Source organism: Diadema antillarum, unplaced genomic scaffold (assembly GCF_040938485.1).
Source record: "Diadema antillarum isolate AM-2024a unplaced genomic scaffold, OU_Dant_1.0 seq00000020_RagTag, whole genome shotgun sequence".
In the NCBI taxonomy this organism is placed as follows: domain Eukaryota; kingdom Metazoa; phylum Echinodermata; class Echinoidea; order Diadematoida; family Diadematidae; genus Diadema; species Diadema antillarum.
The window spans coordinates 204,455-217,824 of NW_027271139.1; the positions used below are offsets into that span (position 1 = coordinate 204,455).

Sequence of the window (13,370 nt, forward strand, 5' to 3'; positions counted from 1 at the left end):
CTTACTAGTTCGCAGAGTTTGGCAAGTCTTTTTCATGCAGTGTATAACTAATATCATTCTTATATGCTAGTAAGTTGAAAATTCACACTTTCTTTGCCACTTCATATTTTCTCTGGTCCCCCAATCGCGAATTTAACCACTCACGAAAATGTGTGACATCGGCAATTCGCGAAAATTTATGTACGCGAAAATTATAGCGTATACAGTACTAAGTAGACCCTATAGGCCTAAAGTTGACTGGAGCATGATGTCAGACAAGATGCAAACTATAACGTTTGTTAGATCTAAAAATGCTCTAGGCTTAAAAACCCTAGGTTGTAGCAAAACTTAATAGTAAGGCATAATGCATATTGACCTGTTTTGAAGCCTGCCAGTCTATGAAGGGAAAGAAAGTGGCAATTTCCCCCAAGAGTTGAGGGTCACTGCTTTTGGATCCATTGCTTTAGCGTGACTGTCGTTGTGTATATACTCTGTGTCTAGCTAGCTAGGCACTGCTAGCTTGCCCTGAACGCGCAGCGCATTCGTCACTACCAAGGCCGCACACGCGCGTGTTAAGACATACCATGTCCGTGCGGGATGCAGGAACACCTTGGTTCAAGCGTTGTCGTAAGTCGACTTACGCAGTTCTGCCTGATTAACATTGGAAAATTCATTTCGTATCTCGCCTTATGCAGTTCTGCCAGATTAATTGCCCTCTCTCCTCGGGAATTTTGCCAAAATTACTTTCTAAAAATAACTTTTTGATAACTTTTGATTTTATTTTTCGCAAAAAATTGCTGAAAAAGTTTGAAAAATTCATTCAAAGTCGCCATTTGCTTGTGCAAATGAAAATTTAGTAGCACCACTGTCTATTGTTCTAACTCAGTCATGCATGAATTATGAACGTGTTGTGCATTAAATGAAAGAAGAGAAGTGTATCTTTCAATCCATGTACATCTCATAGAGCAAATATATGATTATGATCGCAAAGAATTGCAATGAAACTTGGTTTTGTTTTTTCTGGGACACGCTGTATAAATTGACCATTGGCGATCTTCCTAGTTTACTTTCCTCAATGTGTGTTAAAAACAGTGAAATTTATAATTACCCTACAAGACACATTGGCTCATATCACTTTTCCCCCGTTTGTACAGTTTTAGCCCTTAAGACAATCACTTCTACTGGCCCTTCTTTCTGGAATGAGTTAGATTCTGTTCGGTTGCAATCAAGTTCTCTGAGTTCCTTTAAGCAAGATATAAAAGCCCATTTTAAAAAATCCTCTGTTTAATTACTTGCCGTGATCATTTGATATATCTGTGCTTATTCGCAATGATGCCTCGCTCGGGTAACTACATTTGCTTGACCAAAATTGCAACTTTATGTAGCATTGAAACCTCGAGTTTTATCATGAACATTATAAACTATTTTGTTCATTCCGTAGATTTTATTATAATCTTGACATATTGAATTCTGCATGTATTTCGTCATCTTTCATAATTAGCATGTTGTACTAAATGCTTATATTATTACTTTGGAACCTACATCCTATAAGCATTGCTTTTTAGTAGGTTCTTCATATTACACATCATTATATTATATGTGACCCTGCACCACAAAACAAACAAAAAGTCACCAGACATGGGTTTTTAGTTGAGGGCAGATTCTGAAAGACCAGACTCTAAGCTTTAAAATGATGTATAATTCAGTTCAAATGGACGCCCCTAATCTACCTAAATACTGGAAAGAAAGCACACACTCTGGAAAAGTGTGAACCGAGAAAAGAAGCTCTGCAGTACACGGTTTATTCAAGCACTGAATCTTTACTAAGCTGTGCTGGCTGTGCCATGAAAGGGACAAAACACAGGATGTAAACCACTGGAGCAACAACAATGAAGGAATTATCAGATTAAGCTGAAATCAAAGATGTTATTTAAGCACATTCTGCCCATGATTAATGCCAACTTTCAAAGCAGTAGCATTATCCTTTCAAAAGTTATTAGACTTCAAAGTGAAGAGTGTGCACAGGATTTCAAGACGTGAAAAGCGGCCTCTAAAGTCACACCTGATCATTCTACTCTTCGCCCAAAAAGGGTTGTAGAAAAACTGTTAAAAACACACTTTCCCATTCATGTTAAGATACCAAACTGAAGAGTAATGTAGAAGAAGGATAGCTCTTTCAGAAAATATGAAAAACTCAAGATTGACTTGGTTGAACCATTTCACCTTTTTTGAGTCCTCACTTACGATCAAGGGGTGCGACTTTTTGTTTGTTTTGTGGTGCACGGTCACGTATGTCCTTATCGTTTGTGAAATTATGTCTAAAATTGACTGTTGTGTTAAACATATTTAATTTTGAAATCAAATGGAATATGAAACCTGAATATGAAATGTGGAATATGGAACATGAATACAAAAAAGAAGAAGCTCGAGTTGACAAAAAAAATCATTAGTTTCCCCCTATAGTTTCCCACTTTGATTTTGTTTGAGGTTATAAAGAGACAAAGAAAACGAGAACTTATTTTTGCTATTTCATTCATGTCTCTCCTTGTGTTAAACTGGTCTTTTGTTATCATTGTTATCTTGAAGGACATATATGCAAATGAAAGACAACATACCAATTTTTGCAATTTGAACTTTTGTGCCTTGGAGGACACAAACGAAAGTTTTCACTCATGTGTAAAGTGGTCCTTTATATTGACTTACCAGGTTGATAGCCAATTAAACTACCTTTAATATGATATATAATACATTCATTTTCACCAAAATCTTCCATGAAATATATGAACTTGCCATAGTGTTTACTTTCTTTTCTGTTGAGCGTATAAATGCTGGCTAATGATATTCACGGTTCAACAACTTTCTTTGAGCTTGATGAAACATACTTGCAGCTCTTCACTTGTGTGTGCACATAATTCAAATAGAGAGGTAAAATGGCTAATACACCATGTTCCTGGTGGCCACAGCAGTCGGGTTTCAGTCCACAGCGGACAAAACAGGATGGACGTGAGAAAATGCAGTGAGACGGGATAGGCAAATGTGAAAGGCCGTGATTGTCGTGGAGATGCCATGTCAGATTTTTTAAAACCGTCAAACAAGGCAAGTGCAATTTGTGTCTCGCCCATCTCGCATACAAGAAATTAATATTTTTCTAACTCCCAGAAGTTCATTGACCAGCCTATGACCTTTGACCTTGTGGTGACCTTCAACTCCCCAAGGGACATTTAAGCATCCAAGTTTGGTCACAAACGGACAAAGGGATCAAAAAGTTATGAGCCATAATCGAAACGTGCCATAAAAACTGAACAATGTGCCCTAAAAATTTGTCGACCCCTTTCTGTGACCCTTTGACCTTGCAATGACCTATAACTCCCCAAGGGACATCTACTGTCCAAGTTTGGTCACAAACGGACAACAGGGATCAAAAGTTATGAGCCATAATCGAAATGTGCCATCAAAACTTAACAATGTGCCTAAAATTTGTCGACCCCTTTCTGTGACCTTTGACCTTGTGATGACCTTCACCTCCCCAAGGGACATCTACCATCCAAGTTTGGTCACAAACAGACAAAGGATCAAAAGTTATGAGCCATAATCAAAACGCGCCATAAAAACTTAACATTAGGCCCTAAAAGTTTGTTGACCCCTGTCTGTCACCTTTGACCTTGTGGTAACCTTCAACTTCCCATGGGACATCTACCATCTAAGTTTGGTCACAAACAGACAGATACATCAAAAGTTATGAGCCATAAACGAAACGCGCCCTAAAAACTTAACATTGGGCCCTAAAGTTCATTGACCTCTGCATGTGACCTTTGACCTTGAGGTGCCCTTCAAGTTTGGTAAAATGTGTAACTTTGTATAAACACTCTTCCCTCCAAGTTTGATTGAAATTGAAATCCTCAGTAGAGAGTTATTTAAGTTTTTGTTGTGTGTTTTAGGCCCCCCCCCCCCAAAAAAAATAGAAATGTCGCTATGGCGACTGGTATGCCTCCGCCCTAATGCATGATTCTCCTAATAGGTCTATAGTACATGTGGACAATGTGTGATTAAATTTTCACAAAATTGGCAAAACAAGTTTGTCACAAATGTGTTGAATGTTCACATTCCTTGACCTAGGTTTAGTTGGATGACTAGGAAAGCATGTATTTGGGATTGAAGAACTTGAACTTGACTTTGACCCATTCATACGTTTATGCATTTAGAAATTTTCAAGGTATGGAGAAAAAGTGCAATTTCTGTATTGAATAGTAAATTGTTACCATTTTCATCTGGCCTTTGACTCTAAAATTCATTAGATAATCACTGTCAGGCAGAACATGCATTTAAAAAATATGTAGTACATTTCAAGATAACTTGAGCCACTTCCGAGATATGGAGGAAAAAATTAGTTCAGCACTTTCACTTGATCTTAACCTTTTGACCTTTGAGGCAAAAACAAAAGAAAAAAAACTTTCCAGAGAATCTCTATTAGGATAAACATGCATACACCAAGTGTAAAAATAAATAATCCTGCTGCCATTGCATAAACATGAGGAAATAGTAAAATTTTGAAGTGTTGCCCTTGACCTTTGACCCCTGACCCCCATGCACCCTTAATTCTCTAGAAAATCACTGCCAGTCAACTATGTTCCATGAAGATACCTTGAACAATTTCCAAGGTACAGAGAAAAAAGGTGAAGTTTTAATATTTTTACTTGACCTTTTGACCTCATGACCCAAACTTTCACCAGAGAATCTTAATTGGGTAATACATGTATACACTAAGTTTCAAGAAAATATCTTCAGGCACTGCATAGATATGGTGGAAAAAGTGAAATTTTATGTATTTGACCTTGACCTTTTGACCTTTGACCTTGAGCATGATCACCCAAAAGTTGATAGGCACAACTTCACCCCCTAATACACATACATGCCAAGTTTCATTAGGATACCTCAAAACGTTTTGATAGTTACCCTGTCCACAAAATTCATTACGGACGGACGGACGGACGGACAACCCGAAAACATAATGCCTCCGTCACCACTTCGTGGTCACTGAAAAATAGGGTAGGTAGGTAGGGATTTTAAAAAAAAAAAAAGTAGAAATGTGGCTACGGCGACTGGTGTATGCCTCCGCCATATTGCATGGTTCTCCTAATAGGTCTATAGTACAATGTCTTGACAATGTGTGATGACAGTTTCACACAATTGGCAAAATATTAAAATGACAGGTTTGCCACAAATGTGCTGAATGTTCACTTTCCTAGAACTAGGTTCAATTGGATGAATGATTAAAACGTCAGAGTGCAGGTATTTGGGGGAACTGATGATTTTTACTTGACTTTTGACCCTTTTATAAGTTTACGCATTGAGTAATTTTCAAGGTATTGAGAAAAAGTATAATTTCAGTATCAAATGGTAAAATAGTATTATCTAAACCTGGCCTTTGACCTTTGACCTCACAGTTCCAAAGAGAATCACTGTTAGGTAGAACATGCATAAATATGTAAGTTTCATGATAATACCTTGAGTTACTTTTGAGATATGGAGGAAGAAGTGCAATTTAGCACTTGCACTTGACCTTTGACCTTTTGACCTTTAACCTTTTGGCAAGAAACTTCCCACAGAATATATATTGGGTTATACATGCATACATCAAGTTTAAAAAAATCCTTCAGGCATTGCATAAATATAAGGAAAGTAGTGATGTTTTGAGGAGTTGACCTTGACCTTTGACCCCTTGACCCATGACCCCAAACTTCCCTAGATAATCACTGCCCATCGGTACATGCATATATACTAAGTTCCATGAAGATACCTTTGCGAGATATGGAGAAAAACATGAAATTTCAACCTTTTTTCACAAAATAACCTGTGACCTTTGACCTTTGACCCTGTGACCCTAAAATCCAAATAAAGTATCATCCCCCCAGGATATACCCTCATACCAAGTTTGATGCAAAACTACCTCACGGTTCTTGAGATATCGACAAAAACAAAACGGGACGGACGGACGGACGGACGACCCGAAAACATAATGCCTCCGGCCACTTCGTTGGCGGAGGCATAAAAAATCCCTCCCAAAATTTCTCCCAGATCGAGTACCCCCCTTCAGCGACTGACCCCACCCCCCCCAAAAAAAAGTAGCACAGTGAACCTTCATAAGTCGAATAATCGCCTATTAAGTCAAAGGTCTTGTAAAGTTCTCTTCTCTTTATATTCTATTGTTTTAAAGACAAATCTTCTTTAAATCTAAGCTATTTCTTCAATCCTATAACAGATTCGGCTTTAATAGACAAGGTTGACTGTAGTTTTTACAACAGTTCTCAGATGTGTAAATTCTATCGTCAATTGCCAGGAAATCCCATATGAAGACTCTTATTTTTTTTTTTATTATGATAACTCCATGATCACCCTGCATTAATCTGAAGTTTTGCATAGTGATGGTTCCTGTGTAATAATAATAATTATAAAATGGGTTCAAGAATGTAGCCAATAGGAAGCGCTGAAATGAGTCACGTGTGCGTGCATTAATTTCTCACTAACATGCACGGCCTGACGTCACAATGTTTACACTAGCAGTGCGCACTCAATCAGTTGTTACAAGTGCGTCGCGCGTTACTATACGCGCTGTCAATCCTGTAAACAACTTCTAGTTCGGGCTGCTGGCCGGCCTGTCTTGGGTGCATAACATGTGTGGCGTACGTACACTCTTATATGTACAGTACTTATATGTGCGGGATTTTCGAGTGCGACGTGCGTAAATGTTTGGGACGAACATCTTCGGACATCTTGACTCTTGAGTGAGTGCTACATGTAGCTGACTGGTATTGACCCACAAAGGTACGTGAAAAATGGTGTTAGTTTTCGACCCATTTTATAAAACATATGATGCACAGGATTTTTTCGTGGCGTTAGTGGAGATGCAGGTCACTCTTGGGTATTTACAATGTAGTGCAACATGCACTCTGCTTCGCCTCGTGCATGTTTCACAATTGTAAATACCCTTGAGTGCGCTACATCTCCACCAACGCACTCTATCCTGTGCATCATTTGTATAACAGTCAACATACTACACCAAAATCAAGACTGTGTACAGCTTCATTTCATGCAGCCAGCGGGAGGCTACTGTAACCCTATTGCTCCGTAGATCCTTACACCTGTCCCGCTGGCCCCGGCTAACTAGAGACCCACTGCACTGCTTAACAGTAAACAGTTGAACAGTTACAACTGCTGCACTGAATGTGCAGTGTTCATATATTCTAAAAATCATTTATGAGGCCGATATTACTGGAACTATGCCCCTTCACAGAATTTAAAGATGTTGAAATCCCTATCCTGAATGTTTTCACTTCATATTTTACTATTTTGACTTAGATAAGATAGATGTAAATTGACCCATGTGTACGATCTTTTCACAACACGCGGCGATCTCTAATACAGTCCCACATATGCAGATTCGTGTAAGTTTTCCACACAGGAAACCTATGGCAAAACTGTACACAACACATTGCAGTCTGAATGCAAATACACTGTATAAATCTTTTTTCTTCTTTTTTTCAGTGTTTGTAAAATAGTTTATTACAAAATTTACACTCTTAAAAATGAAAAAAAAACCCACTGGAATATGGTTCACAACAAGACTGATTTATGTACAAGTTGACTGTTGAGTTCAAAGATGCACTTATGGAAATGAAGAAGTCTTTTGCAAGCGAATTCTTGTGCAGTTACATTGTATTATGATTGAGCACTAGTCATAGTGAGATTATGCAAATCCCTCTCCATCTCACAACAGTAAATCTACTGGCTCAGAAGATAGTATGTCACTGTATAAATCTTGATAGAGTACGCGTCTGTGTTGGAAACAAGACGACGTACTGATCAAGCGAGGCTATTATATTAGGCTAGGCGCTAGCTAGCTCTCCCTCGTACATCCCCAGAGCCGTTTCCACTTCCGGGTTTCGCGATCGCAATCAACAAGATACTTGATATCGATAGCAAAAAAAACAAAAAAACATAGGGTCGGGCGGGTTACGCCAATGCAACTATTTTTTTTTTTTTTTTGCCTTAGTCTCCCCACACCTTCAGAGACTCCAACTCTCCCGTTTTCGACGGGAGATCTCCGCCGAAAACCCATTTTTGCAAAATCTCCCATTCTCCCGCTTGAGATTTAATTTCTCCTGCCTTGACTCTGTGTCTCCCATTGGAAAGGATTTCTTACTTATTGCTATTGTATGTTGAAAAAATAAGCCTTATACATGTAGATAGCACCAGAGAGCATCTAGAAATCTAGGAACTTCACGCTTCGTACACATCAACTTGGAGTCTCCCGTTTGCTAGGGGTTTCAGGCGGGAGAATCTCCAGATCAGAAGGTGCTTTGGGTTGGAGTCTCTGCACCTGCGATGGGCTCGACAAAAACTGCCATGGCAGTCCGCGGTGGTACTGAGGAATCTTGTACGCTGTAATAAAACAGGGTGAACGCAACAAGGCACGATGGCATGTATCAGGCCATAACAAAACTTGGAGACGGTCTGTAGCGGGACAGGATGGAAAATATTGATAGTCTAGCCTGACCAGACGCCGTGAGAACAGGGTCTGATAGCTATTGTGTTCAACGGGGCGAGGACTGGACCGAACGAGACTAGAATACGCAGGGGAGAAAACGGGAGACTGTCTTATCTACCCATGACGCACTACGTTTCGGACAAACAGAACTGCCATGGCTGCCGAGAACATGGTGTAAACATAACTTAACTTTGCAGAGTGAAATTTAATTTACTGTTGTAAGCGTAATTGATTAAGTGGTCAACAGCTGGATTTTCTAGTATCACACAAGGGCTAAAATTCAGGTGACTTACCTCGTCCTGCACCTTCCTTTCAGCTGCTCTCCGTGCCTCCAGTTCCTGCAGCTGTTCCCTGACATGCTTCACTCTTGTTCTCTTCTTCTCCTTCTTTTCCTTCTTTCTGTGCTTGTGCTCCTTTCTGTCCCGTATGGAATTGCCTGGGTCTAATAGCTTGTCAGCTGTCCTAAGGTAATGCTCAAAGGGAAGTAGGAGCCTGGATAGTGGCAAGGAAAAACACAAAACTAGATAATTATGGAAGTTGACATAGTGTTTCTTGCAAGAATCTCTCGCCCTAAACAAAGCATTGGGGTTTTAACCTAGGCCTGAGTGCCATCACATCCAACATGAAATGTAAACACATCAAAACAAACATTGTAGTGACAATATTGCAACCTAAAGTATTCTGATTTAAAGTGGTCCTTTAATAACTTTGACAGGAGCCCCATTGAATGTTTCTACAGATAATTGCTGTTTCATCATCATCATCATCATCATATATGCAACCATGATGCAACTTCCCTATCAGTGGTATGTCATTACCTGTATTGTAGCTACCTCTTTGGGGGTACTCAAAAAACAATTACAATGTAATATCATTATTTACCTGTGAGGTTATTTAAATAAAATACAATTTAGCTCTTCTAATGAAGAGTGAAAGTCACAGTTTTCTGACCCACAGTAGCCCTACCCTATGGTCCTCATTGAGATCATGTGTATAGTGTACTTTGTGAATAACTTTGTATTCCCCACCCCTCAGGAAGATTCCTGCCAAATCTGCAGAAAGCCTATTTTGAAGGAATTTACACCCAGGTTATTTTCATCTATGGACATTTCTCTTAAAATCTTGAGGCATCTGTTTTCTTTCTAGTGAAGGTATACATTCAATACCACCAGAACGTCCTACATGATCTGAGAAAGATGTTACCCACAATTGTTTTTGATCCTTAAAACAGTGAATTGGAGCCCAAAAATGATATCTTCTTCAGTGCTTATTTGTAATGGCACTCGTGGAGGGAATCTGAACCACATGAACAGCTTTGTCTCCTCTAACAGTCCGAAAAATTTCTGTCAAATTCTGTTACAATCTGAAAAAAAATTGAAGGAAGAAGGCAGAAAGATCAATTTTAGTTTTTGGCCTTATTCAACATGTCATATCCTTTTAAAGACAATTGGGCCACTATTATGCACCAATCAATTGTAAGACCCACTAGGTGACCCCCGAGAGATGTTAATCATGGTCAAAGGAGAGTCCACTTCTTATTACCATTTACACACCCTCCGTCGCCACTTTGGACTCACCATTCAATGAATTATATGCACACTCCATCGCAATTTGGACTTACCTCCACAGAATTTGACTTTCCATCTTATGCACATTGGGTTTTGGAGGTTTCTTAGTGTCTATAACTTGTGTCTTCTTTATTTTCACCTGCTACTAATTAAAATCTATCAACAGAAAATTTTGACCTTAAAATATAACAAAATTATAACAGTAGTTTTGATATGGAAAAATATCCCTCGTAAATATTTGTTGTTGAACATTTTCCCCCTCCAAATTCAAATTTGTTGTTCGAGTACATATGGATCGTGCAGTGCATGCACGTGAATATGTGCTGCTGCACGGTTACAACTAATGTGCATGCGCGTGCATATTGTACGTTGCGCTATAGCGGGATTGTTTTTTCGTAGTCGAGTGGGGCTGGCAGTAGTATCGTATGTATACCACTGCATCCGACTCTACTGCATGCACCGTTATTAATGCCCACATGTTGTATTGAACGCTGTGCATTTTCAATGCCAAACCAGCAGCAATCGCAACCGCACGGCACTGCCACACGAAATACATGTACTTTCAAAGATAGCAATCGTAAATAGGTAGGCCTACATGTACATTCATTTTCAATCGGCTTTGAAAAACTGATGTTTTTTTGAAGTGTATTATTGCATTTGTCAAATATTTGAACTGCAATAGTATTTACTGGTTGTTTTGAAGAGTTCTTGTTCACATGCATTCACTGATTCTACATTCATGTACATGCGTTGATCGACGCGTCCACGGTATACGGTACCGGTCCTGTGCGTACGTGTGCATATACAACGCGCATTCGGTGCTGAAAGTAGTGCCAGCAGTGGACTAAATTGGACGCACCCCGTACGCACATACCACCGTACCACCCAGTAAAGAGACTGACATTGCCCCACCATAACGTCTCTGGCGCAACTCACCAAAGGTGTCCTTGACGGTGCCCTGAGTCCATAATTTTGGCGCAAGTACTCACCCACGACGCACTTCTCCCGGGGGTCACATAGTGGGTCTTACAATTGACAGGTGCATTATCATGAACGAGAGACCCAGTGGATCTAGCGCTCATCCGAATATCCCAAGTTCACCTTCCACACATTCTTGCAGAAGAAGGACATAGCAAACTCGAGGGAGATTTCTGGTTTATAGAAGATTTTCTTTTAAAGATTGTATATTTTGGGGTTTCTAGGCCTGTAAGGGGCAAGTGGCGCATGGTGCACATTTGTGCAAATATTTTATCATCGTAATGATAATACCAGCCAAGTTTGGTGGTAATTTGACCACGTATTTTCAAGAAAGTACCTGTAATGAAAATGTGAAAAAGTTAAAACCAAGTTGAAAACTACAGCCATCAATGAACATACTCATAGACCTAACCTAGCTCCACAACTTCTAGTTATAGAGAAAAATATTACATTTTTTAAAACGGATGCCTTTATTTTGGGACTTTGGGCCCCCTAGGTCTACGGTACACCTTGTCATTGTGGGATTGTAGACGACAATATCTCACCATTGGCAAGAAGTTAAAATGACACAATTTAAAGATTAATGACACACAAAAAAAATCTGTTGAGTGGTTAAATATACATTCCTTGAAGCAAGTATTGTTAGATCTTTGACATCTGACCTTTGACCCCATGGCCCACAACTTTCTCCAAATAATCACAATCTGTTAACATACATATAGCCGTACATTGATTTGATTTTCATGAGAATACTTCCAGCCATTTTCAAAATATGGAATTGCTTACAAAAAACTAGTAACTGTCAATCACAAAATCTAAAGAAATAGTATTAAGACTAAAACAGATTGTGAGTTAGTTAATTAGAATATATTAGTGCACAGCCTGTTAGTATTTTACTTTTGAAATGTACGCCTTATGTCATTTCTCACATGATACAAACTATCTCTTTAAAGTGTATCTGCACCCAGAAATTCATTTTTGAGAGGTGTGAGAGCATGTCTTAAGAACTCTAGAGAAAATTATATCCCATCACAAAAAATGCCCAAAATTGTGAAATATTAATTCTAATAAATCAGCACGCACTAGTGCGTGCTGCAATGGTAGCTAAATCTGAAAATAGTAGCCGCGCGTCGACCATTGGTGTGTGCACGTTTCCTTCGTTGGCCTCCGTCTGCACACAGCTATATCGAATACTGTATATATCGGTATCGTGTGCCTTAATGCCCGTATAGTGTGACATGTACCGAACTAGAAAGCATCGTAGGAGCGCTAGCCCGGCCCGGCCGGCCCACCTGCCGGATGATGCGCCTGGTATAACTAACCAGTAAGCGTTTGGCGATCACAACTCGATCGACTCTTGGTTTACATTAAAGATGCCTACACGCGTTGCACCACTTTGCTGGAACACCACTCCGAACTTTGCAATATTCAAATTTCCGGATCAGAGGAAATGCCCTGAGCTGATCCAAAAATGGTATGAGAAACTTGAAACGGCATATTTGTTCTGCTGGTATGACAGTGGACCGGGACCGGCCTGTAAAACAACGCAAGGTTGTGTGAAGAACACTTCAAGCCAGCTGACTTTCGACAGCCATTCCGCCTTCACAAATCGTCGACATTTATTGGACTGTACAGAACATCATCATCATCAGAACACCAGAATCAGGCTGAATTTGCACGCTATTCCCTCAGTTTTCATCAAGCCTGTTTGTCTTATGTAGACTCAACAGGAAGTTACTAAGGCAAACAGCCGTAACTCATGATGAATGATGAAAATTTGAAATTGACACTTTAAGTGGTATTCACCAGAATAGTAATCAGAGTATCTGGATCTGGATCTGGATCAATACGCTGCTGGACCAGGTGGTATAGTGCAGCCGGGAGAGAGGGCGCGAAACTAATTAGTCGTATTAAACGAAGGTGGATTTTTTTTCAGAAACACTCACCAGCTGTCACCAACCCGTGAAGATCTAGATAACGTTAGGTCTAACGTTAACTCTAACATTAGATGTATACTCTGTTGTGTGGTCTAGAGGTCTAGTAGATCTAGTACCTGGTACTTAATTAAGTAACAGGGTTAGGCCTAAGTACTAGACCTATCAATGATTAGATCTGGGTGTCTAACGTTAGATCCCTATAGAGCAGGGCTCGACACTAACGGTGGCCCGGGGCCACCAAAAATGAAAGTCGGGCCACCAAATTTTAAAAAAGGGCAAATTTGGTGGCCCGCCTCGGGCCACCAAATATTTTTGAAAAGTACTTGTATGTCAATAAATTTGTTACTTTTTAGTAGTCAAATT

At 39.6% G+C, this 13,370-nt stretch overlaps 1 protein-coding gene across 1 annotated transcript in view; it reads right to left on the reverse strand.

Moving 5' to 3' along the window:
• LOC139725174 (uncharacterized) overlaps positions 1-13,370 on the reverse strand; it is a 163,989-nt gene that overhangs the window by 20,610 nt on the left and 130,009 nt on the right. The window contains exon 5 of the mRNA XM_071636267.1: positions 8,818-9,016. Within this exon, the coding sequence (XP_071492368.1) occupies positions 8,818-9,016 (199 nt within the window). The remainder of the gene's footprint in view (positions 1-8,817; positions 9,017-13,370) is intronic.